This window comes from Oncorhynchus kisutch, linkage group LG10 (genome assembly GCF_002021735.2).
Source record: "Oncorhynchus kisutch isolate 150728-3 linkage group LG10, Okis_V2, whole genome shotgun sequence".
NCBI lineage: Eukaryota > Metazoa > Chordata > Actinopteri > Salmoniformes > Salmonidae > Oncorhynchus > Oncorhynchus kisutch.
Genome location: NC_034183.2, coordinates 11,448,776 through 11,475,975, shown reverse-complemented (window position 1 = coordinate 11,475,975; position 27,200 = coordinate 11,448,776). Strand labels below are relative to the sequence as shown.

The 27,200-nt window shown below is 46.2% G+C and overlaps 1 protein-coding gene across 2 annotated transcripts in view; it reads right to left on the bottom strand.

Annotated features, from left to right (window-relative positions):
* LOC109898452 (ATP-binding cassette sub-family C member 8) overlaps nt 1–27,200 on the bottom strand; it is a 138,915-nt gene that overhangs the window by 13,790 nt on the left and 97,925 nt on the right. For both annotated transcript variants that reach the window (XM_031833100.1, XM_031833101.1), the window contains exons 21-36: nt 24,173–24,253; nt 23,821–23,958; nt 22,578–22,703; nt 22,282–22,378; nt 19,550–19,794; nt 12,526–12,692; nt 11,883–11,952; nt 11,519–11,676; nt 10,105–10,197; nt 9,902–10,004; nt 8,764–8,877; nt 8,185–8,305; nt 6,896–7,026; nt 6,619–6,697; nt 6,405–6,513; nt 4,915–5,018 (exon numbers count right to left, since the gene is read on the bottom strand). In XM_031833100.1, the coding sequence (XP_031688960.1) occupies nt 4,915–5,018; nt 6,405–6,513; nt 6,619–6,697; nt 6,896–7,026; nt 8,185–8,305; nt 8,764–8,877; nt 9,902–10,004; nt 10,105–10,197; nt 11,519–11,676; nt 11,883–11,952; nt 12,526–12,692; nt 19,550–19,794; nt 22,282–22,378; nt 22,578–22,703; nt 23,821–23,958; nt 24,173–24,253 (1,936 nt within the window). The remainder of the gene's footprint in view (nt 1–4,914; nt 5,019–6,404; nt 6,514–6,618; nt 6,698–6,895; nt 7,027–8,184; nt 8,306–8,763; nt 8,878–9,901; nt 10,005–10,104; nt 10,198–11,518; nt 11,677–11,882; nt 11,953–12,525; nt 12,693–19,549; nt 19,795–22,281; nt 22,379–22,577; nt 22,704–23,820; nt 23,959–24,172; nt 24,254–27,200) is intronic.

Sequence of the window (27,200 nt, the reverse complement as noted above, 5' to 3'; positions counted from 1 at the left end):
GCCTCATACAGTTCGTTAAGTACCTGCTTGTTTATTGCCTCATACAGTTTAAGTACCTGCTTGTTTATAGCCTCATACAGTTTAAGTACCTGCTTGTTTATAGCCTCATACAGTTCGTTAAGTACCTGCTTGTTTATAGCCTCATACAGTTCGTTAAGTACCTGCTTGTTTATTGCCTCATACAGTTTAAGTACCTGCTTGTTTATAGCCTCATACAGTTTAAGTACCTGCTTGTTTATAGCCTCATACAGTTCGTTAAGTACCTGCTTGTTTATTGCCTCATACAGTTCGTTAAGTACCTGCTTGTTTATAGCCTCATACAGTTTAAGTACCTGCTTGTTTATTGCCTCATACAGTTTGTTAAGTACCTGCTTGTTATTTTTCTTATCCTGAAGTGGAATGTCTACAACAGTCATGATAACGGCTGAAAACTCCCTCGGGAGGTGGAAGGGTCGGCATTTGACCATCAGGTATTCCAAGACTGGTGAACATTGGGTCGACACTTGCACTGCTCGAATCAGTACACCTGTTGATGAAGAGGCAAACCCCCCCCCCCCCCCCTCGATTTCCCTGACTCCACTGTCCTGTCCGCCCGGTGAATGGAGAATCCATTGAGTTGAATAGCCATGGGGTGTATATACTGTAAGTCGAGACCAGGGCAGATAAGTTGAAGCTGGAATTGAGGTAACTGCCGATCTGATGTTCAAAAGTACTTGTCGATTGGAATAAATAATAGAGGATACATTTTGGGAATATAAAGTACAAAATAATCACAAAATAGCAAAGTTAGGTTGGAGCTTTCAAAATGGTAACCAGTCAGTACGGCGCCATCTTATTGTACTGTACGTGCTATTGTTACAGGGTTATTCTGTCTGCCGGACGGCGGTCAGTTCAAAGAGGGCCGACACACGGGTGCACGCCTATCATTTAGATAAGAATTGTGATGATTAGATCCAAGAATGCATCTGTTCTTGCCTTTTGTGTTTTCACTAGCAAAGTGCTAAGAAATGTTCGTTCAGGTTGGGTGTGACTTCCTGTTAGAATTTGGTATAATTGTTTTCTCTTCGACTATTCTGAATTGAAGACGCGGAACCACGTGAAGTCTTATTTAGTTGATAGTCATTTACTCTGGGTATTTTGTAATGTATTTCATGTACACTAATTGGTTGAGTTCATTCTTTCATGACTAATAAATCCTATTAGTTGAATTGAGTAGATGCATTTTTTTTTATTTTTTTTATTTTTTTATTTCACCTTTATTTAACCAGGTAGGCTAGTTGAGAACACCTTTATTTAACCAGGTAGGCTAGTTGAGAACACCTTTATTTAACCAGGTAGGCTAGTTGAGAACACCTTTATTTAACCAGGTAGGCTAGTTGAGAACACCTTTATTTAACCAGGTAGGCTAGTTGAGAACACCTTTATTTAACCAGGTAGGCTAGTTGAGAACACCTTTATTTAACCAGGTAGGCTAGTTGAGAACACCTTTATTTAACCAGGTAGGCTAGTTGAGAACACCTTTATTTAACCAGGTAGGCTAGTTGAGAACACCTTTATTTAACCAGGTAGGCTAGTTGAGAACAAGTTCTCATTTGCAACTGCGACCTGGCCAAGATAAAGCATAGCAGTGTGAGCATACAACAAAGAGTTACACATGGAGTAAACAATTAACAAGTCAATAACACAGTAGAAAACAAAGGGGGGGTCTATATACAATGTGTGCAAAAGGCATGAGGAGGTAGGCAAATAATTACAATTTTGCAGATTAACACTGGAGTGATAAAAGATCAGATGGTCATGTACAGGTAGAGATATTGGTGTGCAGAAGAGCAGAAAAGTAAATAAATAAAAACAGTATGGGGATGAGGTAGGTGAAAAGGGTGGGCTATTTACCAATAGACTATGTACAGCTGCAGCGATCGGTTAGCTGCTCAGATAGCAGCTAACCGATCAGATAGCTGATGTTTGTTTATTAACAGTAATTATTTGATTGACTATACGTTCAAACTTTGGTAGGTTTATTGGTAGTTATGTTCACTACACATAGTACATGCTTGTGTTCCTTCTTGACATCCCTGGTCTACTTGACTCAACCTCATGCTAGAACACTGGTTGCCAGGATTAGCTATTTGTACCTAGACTCTGAATAATTGTATAACGGTGCAAGATAGACACATGTTGATTCTAGTGATAGACACATGTTGATTCTAGTGATAGACACATGTTGATTCTAGTGATAGACACATGTTGATTCTAGTGATAGACACATGTTGATTCTAGTGATAGACACATAGACACATGTTGATTCTAGTGATAGATAGACAGACACATGTTGATTCTAGTGATAGATAGATACGTTGATACTGAGAGGTGACGTAAGGCTCCCTACCTTGACTAGATTCCTCCAGAGATGCACAGGGCCTGTTGCATTTATTCACAAAACATTGAAGTCTGATTGATGAATGTAGTTTAAGGGACTGACCAGGACCAACCCTGTTTAGCTTCAGAAGCAAGCCAGCAGTGGTATGCAGGGTGGTCTCCCATCCAGGGACTGACCAGGACCAACCCTGTTTAGCTTCAGAAGCAAGCCAGCAGTGGTATGCAGGGTGGTCTCCCATCCAGGGACTGACCAGGACCAACCCTGTTTAGCTTCAGAAGCAAGCCAGCAGTGGTATGCAGGGTGGTCTCCCATCCAGGGACTGACCAGGACCAACCCTGTTTAGCTTCAGAAGCAAGCCAGCAGTGGTATGCAGGGTGGTCTCCCATCCAGGGACTGACCAGGACCAACCCTGTTTAGCTTCAGAAGCAAGCCAGCAGTGGTATGCAGGGTGGTCTCCCATCCAGGGACTGACCAGGACCAACCCTGTTTAGCTTCAGAAGCAAGCCAGCAGTGGTATGCAGGGTGGTCTCCCATCCAGGGACTGACCAGGACCAACCCTGTTTAGCTTCAGAAGCAAGCCAGCAGTGGTATGCAGGGTGGTCTCCCATCCAGGGACTGACCAGGACCAACCCTGTTTAGCTTCAGAAGCAAGCCAGCAGTGGTATGCAGGGTGGTATGCATAATAAAATAAATACAAATAATTCCACCAAGCTAAACAAGCTACAATTTCAGAGAATGAACGCACACACACACACTCCTTACCCAGTCCTCCTGGTAAAGTCTTGACTACAGGTTTGAGCTGAGCGATCTCCAGAGCCTCCCATTCAACATAATTCTACATAATGGTGACCCTTCATCCTCGGTCGATGTAGAATTGATTGATGCTTATTTATACAACCCTGTTAGGCCTCACTCCCCCCTGTCTGAGATATCTACTGCAGCCCTCATTCTCCACATACACCCATTCTGCCAGTCACATTCTGTTAAAGGTCCCCAAAGCACACTAATCTCTGGGTCGCTCGTCTTTTCAGTTCGCTGCAGCTAGCGACTGGAACGAGCTGCAACAAACACTTAAACTGAACATTTTTATCTCAATCTCTTCATTCAAAGACTCAATCATGGACACTCTTACTGACAGTTGTGGCTGCTTTATGTGATGTATTGTTGTCTCTACCTTCTTGCCCTTTGTGCTGTTGTCTGTGCCCAATAATGTTTGTACCCTGTTTTGTTCTGCTACCATGTTGGGCTGCTACCATGTTGTCATATTGTGTTGCTACAATGTTGTGCTGCTACTATGTTGTCATGTTGTGCTGCTACCATGTTGTCATATTGTGTTGCTACAATGTTGTGCTGCTACCATGTTGTCATATTGTGTTGCTACAATGTTGTGCTGCTACCATGTTGTCATATTGTGTTGCTACAATGTTGTGCTGCTACCATGTTGTCATATTGTGTTGCTACAATGTTGTGCTGCTTCCATGTTGTCATGTTGTGCTGCTACTATGTTGTCATGTTGTGCTGCTACTATGTTGTCATGTTGTGCTGCTACTATGTTGTCATGTTGTGCTGCTACTATGTTGTCATGTTGTGCTGCTACTATGTTGTCATGTTGTGCTGCTACTATGTTGTCATGTTGTGCTGCTACTATGTTGTCATGTTGTGCTGCTACTATGTTGTCATGTTGTGCTGCTACTATGTTGTCATGTTGTGCTGCTACCATGTTGTGCTGCTACTATGTTGTCATGTTGTGCTGCTACCATGTTGTGCTGCTTCCATCCTATGCTGTTGACTTAGGTGTCTCTTTATGTAGTGTTGTCTCTCTTGTTGTGATGTGTTTTGTCCTATATTTATATTGTATGTTTATTTTGAATCCCAGCCCCCGTCCCCGCAGGAGGCCGTCATTGTAAATAAACATTTGTTCTTAACTGACTTGCCTAGTTACATTTGATTTTTTTCCCGTTATTTTACCAGGGAAATTGACTGACACATTCTCATTTACAGCAACGACATGGGGAATAGTTACAGGGGAGAGGAGGGGGATGAATGAGCCAATTGTAAATTGGGGATTACTAAGTGACCATGATGGTTTGAGGGCCAGGTTGGGAATTTAGCCAGGACACCGGGGTTAACACCCCTACTCTTACGATCAGTGCCATGGGATCTTTAATGACCTCAGAGTCAGGACACCCGTTTTAACGTCCCATCCGAAAGACAGCACCCAGTGACTGCCCTGGGGCATTGGTATATTTTTTTAGACCAGAGGAAAGAGTGCCTCCTACTGGCCCTCCAACAACACTTCCAGCAGCATGTGGTCTCCCATCCAGGGACTGACCAGGACCAACCCTGCTTAGCTTCAGAAGCAAGCCAGCAGTGGGATGCAGGGTGGTCTCCCATCCAGGGACTGACCAGGACCAACCCTGCTTAGCTTCAGTGGTATGCAGGGTGGTATGCATAATACAATAAATACAAATAATTTCACCAAGCTAAACAAGCTACAATTTCAGAGAATGAATGCACACACACACACTCCTTACCCAGTCCTCCTGTTAAAGTCTTGACTACAGGTTTGAGCTGAGCGATCTCCAGAGCCTCCCACAGCATATCGTCTGTAGCCTTCATCTCTGGGTCCAGGTTAAACCTGACAAACACACACACACACCTTACAACAGGGTCATAGGACTGGACCAGTAGAACATTCTAATATCAAATCAAATGTATTTATATAGCCCTTCGTACATCAGCTGATATCTCAAAGTGCTGTACAGAAACCCAGCCTAAAACCCCAAACAGCAAGCAATGGAAGTGTAGAAGCACCAACACAATCCAGTTTATACACCAGGTGGGTCTAATCCTGAATGTTGATTGGTTAAAACCTTATTTCAGCTGGTGTCTATTCCACAAGTTACCACCGGCTAAATCTATGGCGTTATGATGCCTATTTACTCCGTTCCACCTGACTGTGCAATCCACTGTCTCATCAGCCTAGCCAGGCAATTTATAAACTTGATCTCCATTATAAAAAGCATCTAGAATAATCTAATCTAATAATATAAAGTATATAGAGTATAACTAACACAAGCACACTCCTTACCACAGGGTTATAGGACTGGACCAGTAGTACATTTTATTAACCTATACCAGTAGGATTTGATACAGGCTAACCTACTACTTCAAATCCCACCCATGTAGCATGTGAAAGGAGTATGCATTATTTACTGTTCTCGCCGGGACGTTTTCTATTGTTTCATCCTCTATTCATTAGTATTCTTTCTTATATTACTTTTCTATTTCTGTTTTCTGTTTCTGTTGGGCTTGTTGTCGGTGCATCTACAACATGATAATGCTTTGCAGCGCTCCAAAAAATAAATGACTAGTGTTGAGTTTTTACAGAGATGCGTCTGGTTATCAGACACCTCCTAAGATGACATTCTCTGTGTTGAAACTCTCACAAGTTTCAACAGTCAGCCAACTGACCCAGTTACAAGTAGCGCCTGTCTCTATTTTTCCCCTCGTAAAACAACTGACACTCGGCAGTGTGGTGTGGCTGCTGCTGGGAGTACAACATTACTCTCAATACTTTTGGCTTAACGTCCTGTATGCTGTCGCAATGTTCTTCACTCTTGGTACTACAGGCTTTTGTGCCAGCCCAGCCCTAGAACTCCTAAATCAACTAATACAGGTTTTGCTGATGAGTTGATTGATGGAATCATGTGTAATGGTGCTGATGAGTTGATTGATGGAATCATGGGTAATGGTGCTGATGAGTTGATTGATGGAATCATGGGTAATGGTGCTGATGAGTTGATTGATGGAATCATGGGTAATGGTGCTGATGAGTTGATTGATGAAATCATGGGTGATGGTGCTAAAGAGTTGATTGATGGAATCATGGGTAATGTTGCTGATGAGTTGATTGATGGAATCATGTGTAATGGTGCTGGCCATGCTGAAGACACTGTTGCTCCTCCAGAACCAGGAGAAAAACACTGATCTTGATGAAACCGTAGTGTGGGGGTTCTCTTACCGGATGGTTCCGCTGAATAAGATGGGGTCCTGGAGGATGATGGAGAATCTAGACCTCAGAGTCTGCAGAGGCAGCTTGGCGATGTCAATGTCATCTATGATGATACGCCCTGTTTGGAGAGAAGACCAGCTGTGTTAAAATGACCCAGTTAATAAACCTAAGTCCAATAAAAACTTTAGTTGTAGTATCGTCATAGTAACAGTTGGCAGTGTACCCTCGAACATGTCGACCATGCGGAAGAAGGCCAAGGAGAAAGAAGACTTCCCACTTCCTGTCCTACCACAGATCCCCACCTGGAAACCACAGGAAGACAGTTTGTTTGATGGCACATCATCTTCATCATCATCGTCATCATACTCACCGTCATCATCATCATCATCACTATCACTGCACAAAACTACTCTACGCTGTCTTTCATTAGCTACAGTTAATTCCCTTAATTTTATTTTTTTCTCTCACACCCCCATTCATTCTGTGTGACTGTATGTTACCTTCTGTCCAGGGCTGATGTGTGCGTTGACTTGTTTGAGAACAGGTTTCAGGGTGGTGTCGTAACGCACACTCAGGTTCTGGATCTGAATCTCTCCTTGCCGTGGCCAGCCATCCGGCACCTGAGATGCAGCTAGAGGGAGGGAATGAGAGGGAGAGACAGATGAGACGGAGAGGGAGAGACAGGTGAGACGGAGAGGGAGAGACAGGTGAGACGGACAGAGAGAGGGAGAGACAGGTGAGACGGACAGAGAGAGGGAGAGACGGGTGAGCTGGACAGAGAGAGGGAGAGACGGGTGAGCTGGACAGACAGAGGGCGAGACGGGTGAGATGGACAGAGGGAGAGACGGGTGAGATGGAGAGGGAGAGACGGGTGAGATGGAGAGAGAGAGGGAGAGACGGGTGAGATGGACAGAGAGAGGGAGAGATAGGTGAGATGGAGAGGGAGAGACTGACAGAGAGAGACGGAGAGACAGGTGTGACGGACAGAGAGAGGGAGAGACAGGTGAGACGGACAGAGAGAGGGAGAGACAGGTGAGACGGACAGGGAGAGGGAGAGACGGACAGAGAGAGACGGACAGAGAGAGACGGAGAGACAGGTGAGACGGACAGAGAGAGGGAGAGACAGGTGAGAGGGGGAAAAATTGGAAGAGAGAACTGCACTGTGGCGACAAGTCATACTGGGATGTTCCACTGTCCTTCACACGTTTCAAGCCAGGTTGGGAATAAGCCTGAAAGAATCCGTGGTAGTGGAAACAGCGCCGCTGGCCACCATTATTGTTTTTGTTGCTGAGCTGAGGAGCGCTGTGCCGTTGTGCATGTTAAAAACATAGCAGTACATATTGTGTTCTTCTATCAAGCGTGCGATGATGTCAGAGGGGGAAAAACTGTGTTTGTTGTTTGCAGTAACTTCTTTGTTGCCGTTATATCGCAAACGGACGTGGCTTTTTCACCACTATGGATTCCAGCTTTAACTTCATTACTCAGGACTGGAACCATTCTAGTGTGCCCGAGACATAGGCAGAGGTTAAATTGAGCCAGAACTACCCGGTTTGGGCTGGAGCTAGGGTTAGGGTTGGGGTTGTGTTTGTGGCTAGGGTTAGGGTTTTGGCTAGGGTTAGGGTTAGGGTTGTATTTTTGGTTAAGGTTAGGGTTGTGTTAAGTTGAGCTAAGAGGTAGTACTGTACTAAGGTTAGACTTAGGCCTGGAGCTAAGAGGTAGTACTGTACTAAGGTTAGACTTAGGCCTGGAGCTAAGAGGTAGTACTGTACTAAGGTTAGACTGTACTAACCCATCAGTCCCTCGTAGTTCTCAGGCTCAGTCTTCAGCAGGCCGTTGATCCTCTTGACTGAACCCAGCTGAACCTCCATGTCTGCCAGGTTCCGCACCATCCAGTTCAGGTAGTTGGATACCTGGGACAGAGACACAGACAGGGAGTGTAACAGGAAGGGGAGGTTTGATTGGTTTAGAGCCTCAACCTGACGACTCGTCCTGAATTCAGCTGCTCTGTTGATTGTTCAGTAAATTCAGTCTGAAACTGACATCCTAGAAATCCTTTGTGCGGATTTCAAATTCATCAGCGATCGGATCTTTTCTAACAAATCTAACCAATAAGAGTGGCAAAGTTGATGATGTCATCATGTAGGCCGGCTTTGGCCCACAACCCCATCGGTTTCTGGGACCAATCAGAACGGTCAGAATGTGTTCCATTCTGTAAGACGTCGTGGAGATCAGATCCAAACTTTTCCTGGAGAAGAAACACAACGTGCCATTTGGCCGCAGCAACTCAGCCTCAGTCTTTCATCGAGAAATGTGTGACTACATTAGATCTTTGACCTTAGACACACACACACCCCAGAGCGGTCCTCACCATGAGCGCGTAGGTGAGTCCGAGTCCCACCAGGCCAGTGGAGAGGTGGTTGTACAGAGAGTTGCTGATGGAGGCCACGGCTGCTATCAGAACAACACAGGCTCCTACATACTCCTATAGGGGAACAGTATACATAGTCACCACACACAAACCTGTACACGTTTGGAGAGAAAACAAACAGTTAAAACTACATAGTCCAATAGAAATACAAAGAAATGCTCAGTATAAATCCATAGAATCCTGTCATATTCAAAGTTCCCATAGAGGGAGCAGTCACCCAATAGAATGAGGGCAGACGTAATAACTTAATCAACATGAACCATGCCTTAGATACACCACACAGACAAGGGTTTAGTAGAGCAGACCATGCCTTAGATACACCACACAGACAAGGGTTTAGTAGAGCAGACCATGCCTTAGATACACCACACAGACAAGGGTTTAGTAGAGCAGACCATGCCTTAGATACACCACACAGACAAGGGTTTAGTAGAGCAGACCATGCCTTAGATACACCACACAGACAAGAGTTTAGTAGAGCAGACCATGCCTTAGATACACCAGACAGACAAGGGTTTAGTAGAGCAGACCATGAACCATGCCTTAGATACACCAGACAGACAAGGGTTTAGTAGAGCAGACCATGCCTTAGATACACCACACAGACAAGGGTTTAGTAGAGCAGACCATGCCTTAGATACACCACACAGACAAGGGTTTAGTAGAGCAGACCATGAACCATGCCTTAGATACACCACACAGACAAGGGTTTAGTAGAGCAGACCATGCCTTAGATACACCACACAGACAAGGGTTTAGTAGAGCAAACCATGAACCATGCCTTAGATACACCAGACAGACAAGGGTTTAGTAGAGCAGACCATGCCTTAGATACACCACACAGACAAGGGTTTAGTAGAGCAAACCATGAACCATGCCTTAGATACACCAGACAGACAAGGGTTTAGTAGAGCAGACCATGCCTTAGATACACCACACAGACAAGGGTTTAGTAGAGCAGACCATGCCTTAGATACACCACACAGACAAGGGTTTAGTAGAGCAGACCATGCCTTAGATACACCACACAGACAAGGGTTTAGTAGAGCAGAATGCATTATAGAGTAGACCTCATTACCATGCGGACCTCTAGCCAGCGATTGGCTGCTGTGAGGAAGAGAGATGCGATGTTGTTGGCATCAGTATACTCCAATAACCTCTGTCTGAACCTGGACTCGTACCTGGAGGAGAGACAATCACAGAGTAATATGTGTAAGTGGAGAAACACATAACCGCCTCGCTGGTCCAGATCAAAATGAGTGTTGTTTAGAAAATCTTTACCTGAATGCCCGGATGGTGGTGAGGCCCTCCACTGTCTCTGAGAAGTGGGACAGGAGAGGGAGCTGGGTACTATCCTCCAACTGCTGGAGGTCCCTGACCAGAGAGAGAGGGGGGGATAGGTAGAGAGAGAGAGCGAGAGGGGGGGAGAGAATAGGTAGAGAGAGAGAGAGAGGTGGGGGGGGGAATAGGTTGAGAGATAGGGGGGGGGGATAGGTTGAGAGAGAGGGGGGGAGAATAGGTAGAGAGAGAGAGATGGGGGGGATAGGTAGAGAGAGAGAGGTGGGGGGGAATAGGTAGAGAGAGGGGGGGGGAATAGGTAGAGAGAGGGGGGGGAATAGGTAGAGAGAGAGGGGGGGAATAGGTAGGTTGAGAGAGAGGGGGGGGAGAATAGGTAGAGAGAGAGAGGTGGTGGGGGAGACAGGGAGAAAGGGAGAGAGAGTAGGGAGAGAGACAGGGAGAAAGGGAGAGAGAGAGTAGGGAGAGAGACGGGGAGAAAGGGAGAGAGAGAGTAGGGAGAGAGACGGGGAGAAAGGGAGAGAGAGAGACGGGGAGAAAGGTAGAGAGAGAGTAGGGAGAGAGACGGGGAGAAAGGGAGAGAGAGTAGGGAGAGAGACAGGGAGAAATGGAGAGAGAGTAGGGAGAGAGACGGGGAGAAAGGGAGAGAGAGAGTAGGGAGAGAGACGGGGAGAAAGGGAGAGAGAGGGGGGAAATAGGTAGAGAGAGAGAGAGAGGGGGAGAGAGACGGGGAGAAAGGGAGAGAGAGACAGGGAGAAAGGGCGAGAGAGAGTAGGGAGAGAGAGACAGGGAGAAAGGGCGAGAGAGAGTAGGGAGAGAGACAGGGAGAAAGGGAGAGAGAGAGTAGGGAGAGAGACGGTGAGAAAGGGAGAGAGAGGGGAGGAAATAGGTAGAGAGAGAGAAAGAGAGGGGGAGTAGGGAGAGAGACAGGGAGAAAGGGAAAGAGAGTAGGGAGAGAGACAAGGAGAAAGGGAGAGAGAGTAGGGAGAGAGACAGGGAGAAAGGGAGAGAGAGTAGGGAGAGAGACAGGGAGAAAGGGAGAGAGAGAGTAGGGAGAGAGACAGGGAGAAAGGGAGAGAGAGAGTATGGAGAGAGACAGGGAGAAAGGGGGAGAGAGAGTAGGGAGAGAGAGAGTAGGGAGAGAGAGTAGGGAGAAAGGGAGAGAGAGAGAGTAGGGAGAAAGGGAGATAGAGAGTAGGGAGAGAGACAGGGAGAAAGGGAGAGAGAGAGTAGGGAGAGAGAGAGAGATACAAGATATAGAAATGGACAGAGGAAAAGGGGAGACATACTGTAACTAGCCCAGAAGAGAACACTGCCCTTTGAATAAACTGATAAACTGAAGCAAAACAAGTGACAGAGGTGTAAAAATATATATATATATCCCAAACCAGGCACTCACCTGGAGGCAACCCGGAAGTACTTCTGTATGAAGTAGCAGGCGATGGCCAGGGGCACCAGGGCAATGAGGAACACAGGGGTCACATAGGAGATAACCCCCAGCGCCGACACACACAGCAGGGTGGAGCGACTCAGACACTCCAGGGTGGCAGGGATGTGCTGGGGACACAGCCACCAGTGAAACATTACATGACTACCATCGACCAGGAAAAGCAACCAAAGGGTTCACAGGCTGTAGCTACTTTGAAAACCATGAAGAAAAATAAGCAACGTCTATTTGAGATTCCTAGAATTTGAAAGTTCCAAGTCAGTGTGGTTGAGGCTCCTTCTAGTGTTAACACACAGAGAGGGTGGTGTAGACATACCTGGTCTATGGTGTTGGTGTCAGAGGAGAACCTGTTGAGGATGTTACCCAGGGGAGTGGTCTCAAACAGCCTGGAGGAGACACAGATCAACTACACCATAGTTTTACATCTTACTTTATTGTCCCTGAAAGTTTTCATGTTTAAATTATTATTTATTTTTTTACTGTTCGACAAGTACAACCTCAAGTGGAAGGATGCAGCTGCTGGAATATCATCAATGTTTCTGTTACAGATTCTATTCCTCTGAGGGTTTTGAGGAATTGAATTTGAAAACAAGAAGACAATGAAAGTGATTATCCTTCTTGGCTGCCACCTTATCTAAAATGGTTCTGTACAGAGCCCTGACTACAAGGTCATTAGTTGTCTGGGATCTGTTACTGCGCTGGCGTCGTCTTGGTTTCAGTGTGTGGAAGGCAGATGGACCTCTGGGTAATGGGGCGGTTCACAATGTATACAATGTCTTACCTCGCTCCCCAGGATGATCGACTGTTACACATACACACACACACACACACACACACACACACACACACACACACACACACACACACACACACACAACTCACTCACTCACTCACTCACTCACTCACTCACTCACTCACTCACATGATGTACACACACACACGCACACACACACCTTTACCTCATAGGTGCCAGTATGATCTTGCTGAGCAGGTTGTGGTGTAGTTCTTTGGCCACTCTCAGGCCTGTCCACTCTACAGCTACAGAGGTGACCAGACACAGAACGATGCCCAGACAGCACAGCACACTGAACACTGACAGGTACCACGAGTGGCTGAAACCACACTCCTACAGAGGGGAACACAGGGGAAATAGGCTTGATTAGAGAGCAGTGTGTGTGTGTGTGTGTGTGTGTGTGTGTGTCACACTCTGGGTTAATTAAAGAACTCACAAACCAAAATAACATCACACCCCTTCTCTCTCACACACCAATACTTAGTTCCCTCTGAGAGTAACCCTGAGCGCTACTGTAATGTCAACTCTAACCATGAATAATTAGCTGACTATGTTGTTACATGCATGAGTCACCAAGCCTGTACTGACTTTGAACATTATGTTGGTCTCTCTCCCTCTCTCCCTCTCACTCACTCACTCACTCACTCACTCACTCACTCACTCACTCACTCAGGAGGATAAAGTGACTCACTCACTCACTCACTCACTCACTCAGGAGGATAAAGTGACTCACAAGCCAAATAATTACTTCTATGTTTCTTTATTCAGCTGAACTCTTCCTTTAAAGGGCCTGACAGAATGAATGGGATTCTAATTCAAGGTCAAAGACAACTCAAAGGAGCCTCTGTGAGGAGAGGAGTTGGAGGGTTTCAATGTCCTTCCCAATGTAGGAAACACACACACACACACATTAATAAGAGGCAGCCTTTAGTAGCACCAGGAAAACTCACACACCTGCTGTGGCTCCAATGTGTTAATGACACAGCTTACCTTCTCTTGCAAGTATAATGTGTCTGTGGGTGCATGTGTGCGCGTGCTTGTGTGTGCATACTCAAGTGCTAATAATGATATTACATCACTATAATTACATTACAACAGCATTTGGAAAAATACTTTCAAAGTGACCAAATATGATCCATTTTTATAATGAAATGTAGGAACTGGGTTCTACAGTTTGACCCCACTGCTGCCTCTGGCTCCACCAGATGTGTTTTAGTCGGGACAGTCCTACTGACAAGCGACCACTTAGATATGGTAATGTTCACGTTTTTATCAAATCAAAGCTCTGAGGTAGTGTAACCAACTAGGCTACCCACAAGACTGTCAAGCCCAATGAGCTAAAGCCTTGGCAATAGCACAGGGAGCTAAGGCAAGTCATCAGGTCCCAGGCTTTAATGCACACACTCACAGCAACATTTTCTAGGTGCTTGATCGAACAAAAAGTACACAGAAAATACAATTAACTAATTACCCCCAAAGATTTCTTGGGCTCCCGAGTGGCGCAGCAGTCTAAGTCACTGCATCTCAGTGCTAGAGGCATCACCAGGCTGTATTACAACCGGCAGTGATTGGGAGTCCCATAGGGCGGGGTACAATTGGCCCAGAGTTGTCTGGGTTTGGCCGGGGTAGGCCATCATTGTAAATAAGAATTTGTTCTTAACTGACTTGCCTAGTTAAATAAAGGTTCAATAAAAAAAGTACAAGTATTTCTTATTCATCTGAAAACGTCTCCAACACGGAGAAAGGTGAGGTCCTGGACAGACAAGGCTCAATACCGCAGGACTCTTTGAAGAAGAGGAATTGGAATATGTTCAAAGATTCATCCACCCAGGACTCATCCTTCAACATTGAAGAATATGCATCATCAGTCACAGGCTTCATTAGGAAATGTCTTGACAATAACAATCCGGACATACCCCAACCAGATATCCGTACCACGCTGAGAGCCTGTACTGCATAATTCAATGTCAGCAGAATGAAACCTGGTGACTCAGTGGCGTGCGACATGTACAAGGTAAGCCGGTACGAGCTCTGAAAATCCGTTAGGGATGCAAAAAGACAATACAGACAAATTTGAATTGATGTTTGACAACTCAGACTTGCAAATCCATCTGTATGGTGCCCACCAAAGCCTCCCTCCCAAACGAGCTTAACACATTCTATGCTCGCTTAGAGGCAGACAATACCGCGCCATCCAGGAAGACTCTCGAGGCTCTGGACGACCAACAATACCGAGCCATCCAGGAAGACTCTCGTTGCTCTGGACGACCAACAATACCAAGCCATCCAGGAAGACTCTCGTTGCTCTGGACGACCAACAATGCCGAGCCATCCAGGAAGACTCTCGAGGCTCTGGACGACCAACAATACCAAGCCATCCAGGAAGACTCTCGTTGCTCTGGACGACCAACAATACCGAGCCATCCAGGAAGACTCTCGAGGCTCTGGACGACCAGACTATATCGAGCCATCCAGGAAGACTCTCGAGGCTCTGGACGACCAGACAATACCGCGCCATCCAGGAAGACTCTTGTTGCTCTGGACGACCAGACAATACCGAGCCATCCAGGAAGACTCTTGTTGCTCTGGACGACCAGACAATACCGAGCCATCCAGGAAGACTCTCGTTGCCCTGGACAACCAACAATACCGAGCCATCCAGGAAGACTCTCGTTGCTCTGGACGACCAACAATACGAAGCCATCCAGGAAGACTCTCGTTGCTCTGGACGACCAACAATACCGAGCCATCCAGGAAGACTCTCGAGGCTCTGGACGACCAACAATACCGAGCCATCTAGGAAGACTCTCGTTGCTCTGGACGACCAACAATACCAAGCCATCCAGGAAGACTCTCGACGCTCTGGACGACCAACAATACCGAGCCATCCAGGAAGACTCTCGTTGCTCTGGACGACCAACAATACCAAGCCATCCAGGAAGACTCTCGTTGCTCTGGACGACCAACAATACCGAGCCATCCAGGAAGACTCTCGAGGCTCTGGACGACCAGACAATACCAAGCCATCCAGGAAGACTCTCGTTGCTCTGGACGACCAACAATACCGAGCCATCCAGGAAGACTCTCGAGGCTCTGGACGATCAGACTATACCGAGCCATCCAGGAAGACTCTCGTTGCTCTGGACGACCAGACAATACCGAGCCATCCAGGAAGACTCTCGAGGCTCTGGACGACCAGACAATAACGAGCCATCCAGGAAGACTCTCGAGGCTCTGGACGACCAGACAATACCGAGCCATCCAGGAAGATTCTCGAGGCTCTGGACGACCAGACAACACCGCGCCATCCAGGAAGATTCTCGAGGCTCTGGACGACCAGACAATACCGCGCCATCCAGGAAGACTCTCGAGGCTCTGGACAACCAGACAATACCAAGCCATCCAGGAAGACTCTCGCTGCTCTGGACGACCAGACTATACCAAGCCTTCCAGGAAGACTCTCGAGGCTCTGAACGACCAGACAATACCGCGCCATCCAGGAAGACTCTCGAGGCTCTGGACAACCAGACAATACCAAGCCATCCAGGAAGACTCTCGTTGCTCTGAACGACCAGACAATACCACGCCATCCAGGAAGACTCTCGAGGCTCTGGACAACCAGACAATACCATGCCATCCAGGAAGACTCTCGAGGCTCTGGACGACCAGACAATACCGAGCCATCCAGGAAGACTCTCGTTGCTCTGGACGACCAGACAATACCGAGCCATCCAGGAAGACTCTCGAGGCTCTGGACGACCAGACTATACCGAGCCATCCAGGAAGACTCTCGTTGCTCTGGACGACCAGACAATACCGAGCCATCCACAAAGACTCTCGTTGCTCTGGACGACCAGACAATACCGAGCAATCCAGGAAGACTCTCGTTGCTCTGGACAAACCAGACAATACCGAGCCATCCAGGAAGACTTTCGTTGCTCTGGACGACCAGACTATACCAAGCCATCCAGGAAGACTCTCGTTGCTCTGGACAACCAGACTATACCAAGCCATCCAGGAAGCCTCTCGGGGCTCTGGACGACCAGACAATACCAAGCCATCCAGGAAGACTCTCATTGCTCTGGACAACCAGACTATACCAAGCCATCCAGGAAGACTCTCGAGGCTCTGGACAACCAGACTATACCAAGCCATCCAGGAAGTCTCTCGAGGCTCTGGACGACCAGGCTCTCGAGGCTCTCGCCAACTGGCGGGCGTCTTCTCAGACATCTTTAACCTGTTCCTGTCCCAGGCTGTAGTCCCCATCTGCTTCAAGGAGACCATCATCTTCCCACTGCCCAAGAAAAACAAGGCCCAAATGACTATCCCCCGTCGCACTCACCCCGGTCATCATGAAGTGCTTCAAGAGGCTGGTCATGGCCGGCCCACGTCAAGGCCAGCATGCCAGGCACACTGGAGCCATTCCAATTTGCCTACTTCACCAACAGATCCACGGAAGATGCCAATTCCATCACTATTCACATGGCCGTAACACATCTGGACAAGAGGAACACCTATGTGAGAATGCTGTTCATTGACTACAGTTCAGCATTCAACACTATTGTTCCCTCCAAGCTCGACACCAAGCTCAGAGCCCCGGGTCTGGACACCACACTCTGCAACTGGATCCTGGACTTCCTAACCACAGGCTGTGAGGAATGGCAACAACACTTCCTCCACATTGACTCTTAAGACGGGGGTCACGCAGGGGCATGTCCTCAGCCATCTGCTGTAATCCCTGTTCACCCACTACTGCATGGCTTTGCACGACACCAACTCTATCATCAAGTTTGCTGACGACTCCACCTCTCCAGGCCTGACAACCAACATCGACGAGTCAGTCTATAGAGAGGAGGTAACTGAACAGGAATTGTGGTGCCAGGACAACAAGCTCTCCCTCAACATCAGTAAAACAAAGTCGTTGTTTGTAGACTTCAGGAAACAGAGGCGGGAACATGCCTCGATCCACATCAACGGGACTGCAGTAGAGAGTCAGCAGTATTAAGTTCCTCAGTGTCCACATCCCAGTGAAAATGACATGGACCAACAACACCACCACTCTTGTCAAGAGGGCACAGCAGCGCCTCGACTTCCTAAGTCGGCTGAAGAAATTTGGCCTGCCACCCCGGGTCCTCTTCAAAAACAGCCACTGCACCACCGAGAGCATCACGGCCTGGTACGGGAATTGCTCCGTCCACAACCGCAAGGCCCTCCAGCGAGTGGTGAAGGCTGCCCAGTACATCACTGGGACCATGCTCCCACCCTTCCAGGACATCTACACTGGGATCTATGCTCCCACCCTTCCAGGACATCTACACTGGGACATATGCTCCCACCCCAGCCACGAGCTGTTCCCCTTACCGTCGGGCAGACCGTATCATAGCTTGAGGTCTGATACTAACAGGCTCAAATACAGCTCCCGTCTACAAGCCATCAGACTGCTGAACACTTAAACTGACCACCTGCTCTGATTCTCTGCACCTTAGCACACGTGAACTCACTCGCGCACACACACACACACATGCACGCACGCACACACACACACACACACATCACATCTGCTGGTACCAGACTCTGATTACTATATGATTGCTAATATGATTGCTAAATACTGTACAATTTAAACACTTGCCCCCGAATCCCCCCTTCCCCAAAACGCATGTAAATATTGGACTATAAATTGTGTCTTCCTGTATTATACTTATGCTAAAATGTTTATTCTATTCTACTGAGCCACTTACTTTATGTTCCTAGTCTTGTCTTTTATTATTTCTTATTGTTGTTGGATTGTCCAGAAGGAACCTGCAACTAAGCATTTCGTTGGTAGGTGTATACCGTACATTTGACTTATACAACCTTAAACTTCCAACAGTGTTTGAAAATCACGTTTTTAAAATGTTTTATCTTTTGATGATGCCATCAGGTAGAACTTTTTCACTTGATGTTTTTGGGTACAAAACATAGAAATGTGCCTTTTCACAAATGCAGACCATGATATTGTGCAGGAGATAATGAAAATTAGGTTGAAAAGTGGTGGAATTGCCCTTCAATCTACAGTCGTGGCCAAAAGTTTTGAGAATGACACAAATATTAATTTTCAAAGTCTGCTGCCTCAGTTTGTATGATGGCAATTTGCATATACTCCAGAATGTTATGAAGAGTAATCAGATGAATTGCAATTAATAGCATCCAAGAACAGTTTGGTGATGAACAATGCCTTTTCCAGCATGATGGAGCACCTTGCCATAAGGCAAAAGTGATAACTAAGTGGCTTGGGGAACAAAACATCGATATTTTGGGTCCATGGCCAGGAAACTCCCCAGAGCTTGTGGTCAATCCTCAAGAGGCGGGTGGACAAACAAAAACCCACAAATTCTGACAAAGAATGGGCTGCCATCAGTCAGCATGTGGCCCAGAAGTTAATTGACAGCATGCCAGGGCAGATTGCAGAGGTCTTGAAAAAAAGGGTCAACACTGCAAAAATTGACTCTTTGCATCAACTTCATGTAATTGTCAATAAAAGCCTTTGACACTTATGAAATGCTTGTAATTATACTTCAGTATTCCATAGTACCATCTGACGAAAATATCTAAAGACACTGAGGCAGCAGACTTTGTGAAAATTAATATTTGTGTCATTCTCAAAACTTTTGTCCACGTCTGTACATACTGTATGCGGATGAGACTGAATGTAGCTCAAGAGCAACACACACATATGGAGGCTCTGTCTGGGAACTTTGAGGTCAGAAGTACTGCACTCAACATGTGTTGTTTTCTAACATGATCTTATGGTCCTATTTCAGCTGTATATATGAAATGAATGCTGTACTTAACAGGAATTATCATGTAAACTACCTTTTCAAATCAAATCAAATTTTATTTGTCACAAGCGCCGAATACAACAGGTGTACGTACACCTCACAGTGTAGACCTCTATAAGGGAATACAACAGGTGTACGTACACCTTACAGTGTAGACCTCTATAAGGGAATACAACAGGTGTACGTACACCTTACAGTGTAGACCTCTATAAGGGAATGCAACAGGTGTACGTTAACCTTACAGTGTAGACCTCTATAAGGGTATACCACAGGTGTACTGTAAATAGTGGTCTGTAGAATAAAACGTAACCACCGTTTCTTTCAAAGCACATTGCCGTTTGGTTTAGTAGGACCAAATTGACCCCTGACCTGAGCGACGGTGCAGTTTCTCCCGGTGGCGTCCATCTTGGCAGTGATGACGTGGGAGGTCCAGTGGGCCAGCCAGTAGTCGATGGCAACCATGAGGGTGTGTTTGAAGAGCTGTGATAGGAGGAGCAGCGGCAGCAGGAGCCCTGCAGAGGACAGGTAGACTCCACAGGAGCGCCAGGGGATGGTGGTGCGGTGACGCATGGCCTGGGACAGGCTGTCATCCTCCTCACTTTCCACAGACTCTTCTGGAAGGACAGAGAGACGTGTGAGAGAGGGATGGATATGTAGAGAGAGAAACAATGAAAGAGAGAGGGGGAAGAGAAAGAGATATAGCTCACAGGAGGTTGGTGGCACCTTAATTGGGGAGGACAGGCTCGTGGTAATGGCTGGAGCAGAATGAGTGGAATGGTATCAAATACATCAAACACATGGTTTGATGCCATTCCATTCACGCCGTTCCAGTCAATATTTTTTAGATTGAGTATTTATTGGGTCATTATGCTAGTATATTATGTATGTTTGTAATAGTGTGTTATATGTGAAAGTGTGTTTGTATTATAAATTGTATTTTAATGTTTAAGGACTCTTGGAAGATTAGTCCAAATGGGGACAAAAAGAGATCCAAATCAAATCAAATCCAGACATTATTATGATCCGTCCTCTCCTCAGCTGCCTCCACTGATATAGCTGTAGCTACAGAGCAGGCAAGGCTTCAGCATTGTATTGATCCGTCATTTGTTTCCTGATGGGCAAAACATGTGTCTACGGGACAGGCCACAGGGAGAGAGAGAGAGAGAGAGAGAGAGAGTGTGAGTGAGTGAGTGAGTGAGTGAGTGAGTGAGTGAGTGAGTGAGTGAGTGAGTGAGTGAGTGAGTGAGAGAGAGAGAGAGAGAGAGAGAGAGAGAGAGAGGATGGAAACTGGAAACTGGAAAGAATGGAGTCTTTAAGCTACAAGCCAATAGGAGCAACATGGACATAGGGTAGGATCTACATGGGAAGTACCAAGGAGTGTAGCTGCAGCACGATGCTACAGACTGGTCACAACTGGTCACGTCTGGTCACCACTCAGTAAAACCATGCAGTCGGCCCTACTTCAGCTTAAAGAGCAGCAACACTCTGTGCTGGGGATATCCTACGAGTCCACACCAGGGAGCCACCAGAACACAGCATCAGGAGCACAGTACCACCACCAAGACACACAGTCACAACAACACGGACAGACACACAAACCAACCAGACTCAGAGTGGGATGCAGTTGCCTAGATGCTGATCTAGGGTCAGTAATGTGGTGGAGGTAATGATGGGGGAAGGTAGCTGATCCTAGATCTGTGCCTAAAGAAAACTTCTATCAAGACATCATAGCAGAGAGACACACTCAGGCCTTGTCCCAATACTCTCTAAACCAGTGTGGGACTCTGGTCTGAGGGAGCAGCAGTGTGGGACTCTGGTCTGAGGGAGCAGCTGTGTGGGACTCTGGTCTGAGGGAGCAGCAGTGTGGGACTCTGGTCTGAGGGAGCAGCAGTGTGGGACTCTGGTCTGAGGGAGCAGCAGTGTGGGACTCTGGTCTGAGGGAGCAGCAGTGTGGGACTCTGGTCTGAGGGAGCAGCTGTGTGGGACTCTGGTCTGAGGGAGCAGCAGTGTGGGACTCTGGTCTGAGGGAGCAGCAGTGTGGGACTCTGGTCTGAGGGAGCAGCAGTGTGGGACTCTGGTCTGAGGGAGCAGCAGTGTGGGACTCTGGTCTGAGGGAGCAGCAGTGTGGGACTCTGGTCTGAGGGAGCAGCAGTGTGGGACTCTGGTCTGAGGGAGCAGCAGTGTGGGACTCTGGTCTGAGGGAGCAGCAGTGTGGGACTCTGGTCTGAGGGAGCAGCAGTGTGGGACTCTGGTCTGAGGGAGCAGCAGTGTGGGACTCTGGTCTGAGGGAGCAGCAGTGTGGGACTCTGGTCTGAGGGAGCAGCAGTGTGGGACTCTGGTCTGAGGGAGCAGCAGTGTGGGACTCTGGTCTGAGGGAGCAGCAGTGTGGGACTCTGGTCTCAGGGAGCAGCAGTGTGGGACTCTGGTCTGAGGGAGAAGCAGTGTGGGACTCTGGTCTCAGGGAGCAGCAGTGTGGGACTCTGGTCTGAGGGAGCAGCAGTGTGGGACTCTGGTCTGAGGGAGCAGCTCTGTGCTGGTTTCCTGTTTCCCACTGCTACTTTATTCTTGTGGTAATGGTGTTGATTCTCCACCTAGTTTCCCAGGCCTAAACCAGTTGTTGGTTTAAGGGGAAGGATGAAAACCAGCAGACCGTGTGGCAACCAAGGTCCAGATCCCCCCCGCCCCTTCCTTTTCAACAGATCTTAAAGACGTAGAGCCTTTGCCCCAGGACTTGACCAGTCCATGTCTTCTACAGATCAGTGGTGAATGGTGAGAAAGAAAGAGGATGAGAAAAGAAGGCCATTGATGAGTACTACTCCGGGACCACAGACAGACACAACAGGATCAACACACATTATTAGTTCCACAGTAGGTTCCGAGACTGGGAAACTGTGGAGGCATCACATTTTAGAGACACAGAGGGTAAATTCACAAGATGTTACCACCCAGTAAATTGATCTCCTGTAATTTTGGAGTCTGCACAAACAAAGCATACAAAAGGAAATAGCAATGATGCAAACCCCCTGGTTCCCGTCAGAGAGGGATTGACAACCCGGGGTCCCTCAGTCTCATGGGGAGGTTTGTGAACTTTGACCTCTCACCTTCGTGCTCCTCCTCAGTCTTGGCAGCTTCCTTGGAGTACATCGCCCTCCGCAGGTTCTTACGCTCCAACACCGTCATACTCTCAGCCACTGTCTCCTGGAACAGACACGCATCAGAGTTTCAGCTGAAGTAGTTTGGCGAAACAGACTTGACCAGATGAATTTAAAACAAAGCAGGAAAAGAGGACTCAAAAAGAGCAAGCTCCGTACAAACACATTACAATTCCTCATCAGTTGCGACAATATAACCACGTTGGCTCTCTGTCATTGCCATCTCCAGACACATGGCTTGGTACCTTCTCAAACTCCCCATCCTGCCGGTGCATCAGGGTCTTCCACTGTTCAAACAGCTTAGGATCAGAGTTCTGTATGTCTTTCAGAGTCCCCTCGGTCTGAATGGTGCCGTCCTTCATCGCTATGATCTGACCGAGGAACGGAGAGAAAGAGATAAAGAACAGGTGAATTAATTAGTGGCTCATTTCTAATAGCAAAACGTTATCTATAGATGCACACACAATTACACACGTTTTTTTACTATCCTTGTGGGGACCAAACAATTGATTCCCATTCAAAATCCTATTTCCCCTAACCCTAAACCTAATCCCTAACCCTAATTCTAACCCTAAACCTAACACCTAAGGATAAAAATAGCCTTTTTCTTTGTGGGCAATTGTTCTTGTTTTACTATCTTTGTGAGGATGTCTGGTCCCCACAAGGACTGTAAAACCAAAAACCCACAGACACACTAGTGGCGGTCTGCAGTGTCTGAACAGTTTGGGCTACACACTAATAAGACCCCACTCTCAGACGGTGAGACTCTCAAGAAACCCATGCATGTTGTTTTGCTCTAGGACGCCCACAAGCCTCACAAGACCCGTCTGTAGGTAGCCCTGGAACCAGTAAAAACAGCCATTTTTAACTATATATAGAAGTAATTTAGTGCAAAAAAAAAGGGTCTAATTATTTTTGATATGTTTTATTATATAATCCTGAGCTTTGTTAAATCTCTCAGATATAAAACAGACACTTCAAAACATGCTTCCTTTAAAAAAAATGTTTTTTTTTAATGCACTGCAGTGCTAGATAGCTGTAGCTTTTGCTTTCAGTACTAGATTCATTCTCTGATCCTTTGATTGGATGGACAACATGTCAGTTCATGCTGCAAGAGCTCTGATAGGTTGGAGGACATCCTCCGGAAGTCATCATAATTACTGTGTAAGTCTATGGAAGAGGGTGAGAACCATGAGCCTCCTAGGTTTTGTATTGAAGTCAATGTACCCAGAGGAGGACAGAAAATCTACCCTAGAGGGTGCTGTTGAGGCTGCTTTAGACTATTGCAAAACAGTGTATTTTAATTATTTGATGACGTGAATATATTTAATATTGTTTAATCTAAAAAGGATAACTTTGTTAATGTTTCACTATTTTTATGAAATTCACTGAGTAGGATGGCTCTCCCCTTCCTCTGAGGAGCCTCCACTGACACACACACACACACACACACACACACACACACACACACACACACTGTGCTCTCACCCAGTCAGCATGTGGTAGGTACTGTAGTTTGTGAGTGACCAGCACCACGGTCCTCTTCTCTTCTCTCAGCAGTTTGCAGATGCCCTCCTGCATCAGGTGGTCACTCAGGTGAATGTCCAGCGCTGAGAACGGGTCATCCTGAAACAACACCGATTAAAAGTGAAAGGTCAAATGGTCAAAAACAGGACTAATGGAGTTCTGACTATTTTGATAAAGCTGATTGGAAAAGCAGATGAAATGAGCTATCTGAACACATCATTTCTCAGTATACTGAGACTTCTGTTTTTGTTGTACGTTGTCCCTGTCCACATGCAGTCTATCGTTCACTGTGTAGACAGGCTGTCTCTCTCACCAGTAAGACCACATTGGTCTGTTGGTACAGGGCTCTGGCTACACCTATACGCTGGCGTTGCCCTCCTGACAGAATTATACCCTGTAGATAGATTAGATAGATAGAGAGAGAGAGAGAGAGAGAATAGAGAGATTATTCATTCCATCAGGTCAACACCGTGTCAGTGAGCAAGGCTAACAGACTGAAATCATGCACATACTTACTCAGTCCATCTACTACCTATCAACTGAGAGCGTTTTACTCCAAAATATTTAAGACATTCGGTCCTCTTTCTCTCTCGCTCTTTCACACATACCCACACCCAATACTGAGTGATGAGAAGTCTGTCTGCCTGCAAGGTGAATCTATGATAGTAGAGGTTATGTAACCCAGACCACATTACAGTGTGTGTGTGTGTGTGTGTGTGTGTGTGTGTGTGTGTGTGTGTGTGTGTGTGTGTGTGTGTGTGTGTGTGTGTGTGTGTGTGTGTGTGTGTGTGTGTGTGTGTGTGTGTGTGTGTGTACAGTGACTTCAGAATAGATTCATACCCCTTGATTTACTCCACATTTAGATGTTCTGTCTACACACAATTCCTCAATGTCAAAGTGGAATAGTGTTTTTCAAAGTATTTACAAATTCATTAAAAAATGAAAATCTTGAGGTGTATGAATATTTTCTGAAGGCACTGTATGTATGTATGTACTATGTATGTGTGTGCACTTGTTTGCACTGAAAAAAATAAAGGTTCTTAAATGGTTCTTCCTCAGCTCTGAGAACTCTTGCCCAATAAAGAACCTTTGAGTTAAGTGTTGGGTTCTTGATGTAGCATCTACAGTTCTTCAGAATTTAAAAAAGTTATTGAAATGTATTGAAGCCAGCAGATGTGTCCCTTTCATATCACACAACAGGGATCAGGGCTGAATTTGGGAAACATTGGTGTAAAATTACCCCATTGTTGGTGTTAATAACTAGAGTGGAACCAAAACCACGCCCATCATTATCATATTTCCCAGCATGCTCTATTGTAGGTTGATTTTTAGAATTGTTTGTTTCAAAATCTATGTTTTTGCATGTAAATTGATTGATTAATTAATCTTATGCTACTCAAATATAAATAACATCAATTTTTCTAAACTAATCCAATCTTTTACTTGGACTTATTGCACCTGTAACTGTTCAAATGTAACTGTTGTTTCTGTTCAAATGTCTCATTTCTTAGTCTTCCCAACTCTGGCAGTCATTCTGATTATAGGTTGCGGGTGAATGACAATTCCAAATGCTGGATAACCTCACTCTGGCTGGATTCCAATAGTAATTACACATCCCTTTGCAAGCCAGCATAATGTAACTTGTTCACCTGATGTGGTCTGTAGAATATGAGCTGTAGGCTAAAGTTAGGCCCTCAAAATAAGGCCTTATGAAATGTGTATTATATTGCCTTAAATTATGTAATTTTTATGACAACCTATTCACTTAGGATCTCACTTGGTGAAGGCCACAGGACAAAAAAAATGAATGAATGTAACAAACATGTCTCTTTCACTAGTAAACACAGTCATGATTGGTATTGGTAACTCTAAAACTCACTAAAAGGCAAAAATAGGCTTAAAATCCTACACCAGGGCTATTCAATTCTGGTCCTGGAGGCCGAAAACACTTTTGGTTTGGGATTTTTGTATGGTTCTTCAAAAAAACATGGTTTTTCAGAGACCTTAAAATGGTTCCCTTATATCATCGCTCTCAACAAAACTTATTTGGTTCCTTTATTTTTAAGAGTGTGTGATTGAATGTCAGCTGCTCTCCCCGAGGGCAGACTGTCACTGTAGTGGATTGCTGTTCCACGATTGTTCCTGTAGCCGAGAAAGCAAAAGGTAACTGAACTAAATGACTATCGTCCTGTAGCACTCACTTCTGTCATCATGAAGTGCCTTGAGAGGCTAGTTAAGGATCATATCACCTCCACCTTACCTGACACCCTAGACCCACTTCAATTTGCATACTGCCCCAATAGATTCACAGATGATGCAACCGCCATCGCACTGCACACAGCCCTATCCCATTTGGACAACAGGAATGCATATGTAAGAATGCTGTTCATTGACTATAGCTCAACCTTCAACACCATAGTACCCTCCAAGCTCATCACTAAGCTCGGGGCCCTGGGTCTGAACCCCGACCTTTGCAACTGGGTCCTGGACTTCCTGACGTGCCGCCCCCAGTTGGTGAAGGTAGGAAACAACACCTCCACTACGCTGATCCTCAACACAGGGGCCCCACAAGGGTGCATGCTCAGCCCCCTCCTGTACTCTCTGTTCATCCATGACTGCGTGGCCAAGCACGCCTCCAACTCAATCATCAAGTTTGCAGGTTTAGGCCTGATTACCAACAATGACGAGGCAGCCTACAGGGAGGAGTTGAGGGCCCTGGTAGAGTGGTGCAAGGAAAATAACCTCTCCCTCAATGTCCACAAAACAAAGGAGCTGATCGTGGACATCAGGAGACAACAGCGCGTGTACACTCACACAAACAGATATGCTTCAAATAAACACACACTCAATTCGGTTAACCCAGAAAAGAAATCTTGCATATGTTTACAGTCTGTACATGAGAGATTACACACACACACCGACATTACAGAAATACACTCTGCAAAATTACTAAAAGACACACACACACACACACACACCTTTGTCACATGCGTTACTAAAAGACACACACACACACACACACCTTTGTCACATGCATAACATTTGTTGCACCAAACTCACAATAATAAAATAGATATGGAGAGAACACAACCGAGACCTGATCACATAATAACATGAGGCCTGACCAAATGAAACATGACAGTGTACTGGGTAGCCTCTGATGACGGTGGTACATATAAACATCAACACGAGACAGGTGGTGACAGGCATCACTAGTAACAGAGATTCTGTCTCTACGGGACAAACCTGAATATATAAAGGTTATACCTAAATGGTATTACCATGCAGTCCTGACTGTCAGTTAGTTACTGAGAGTGAAGAGAGACAGGCACGGCTGGTCC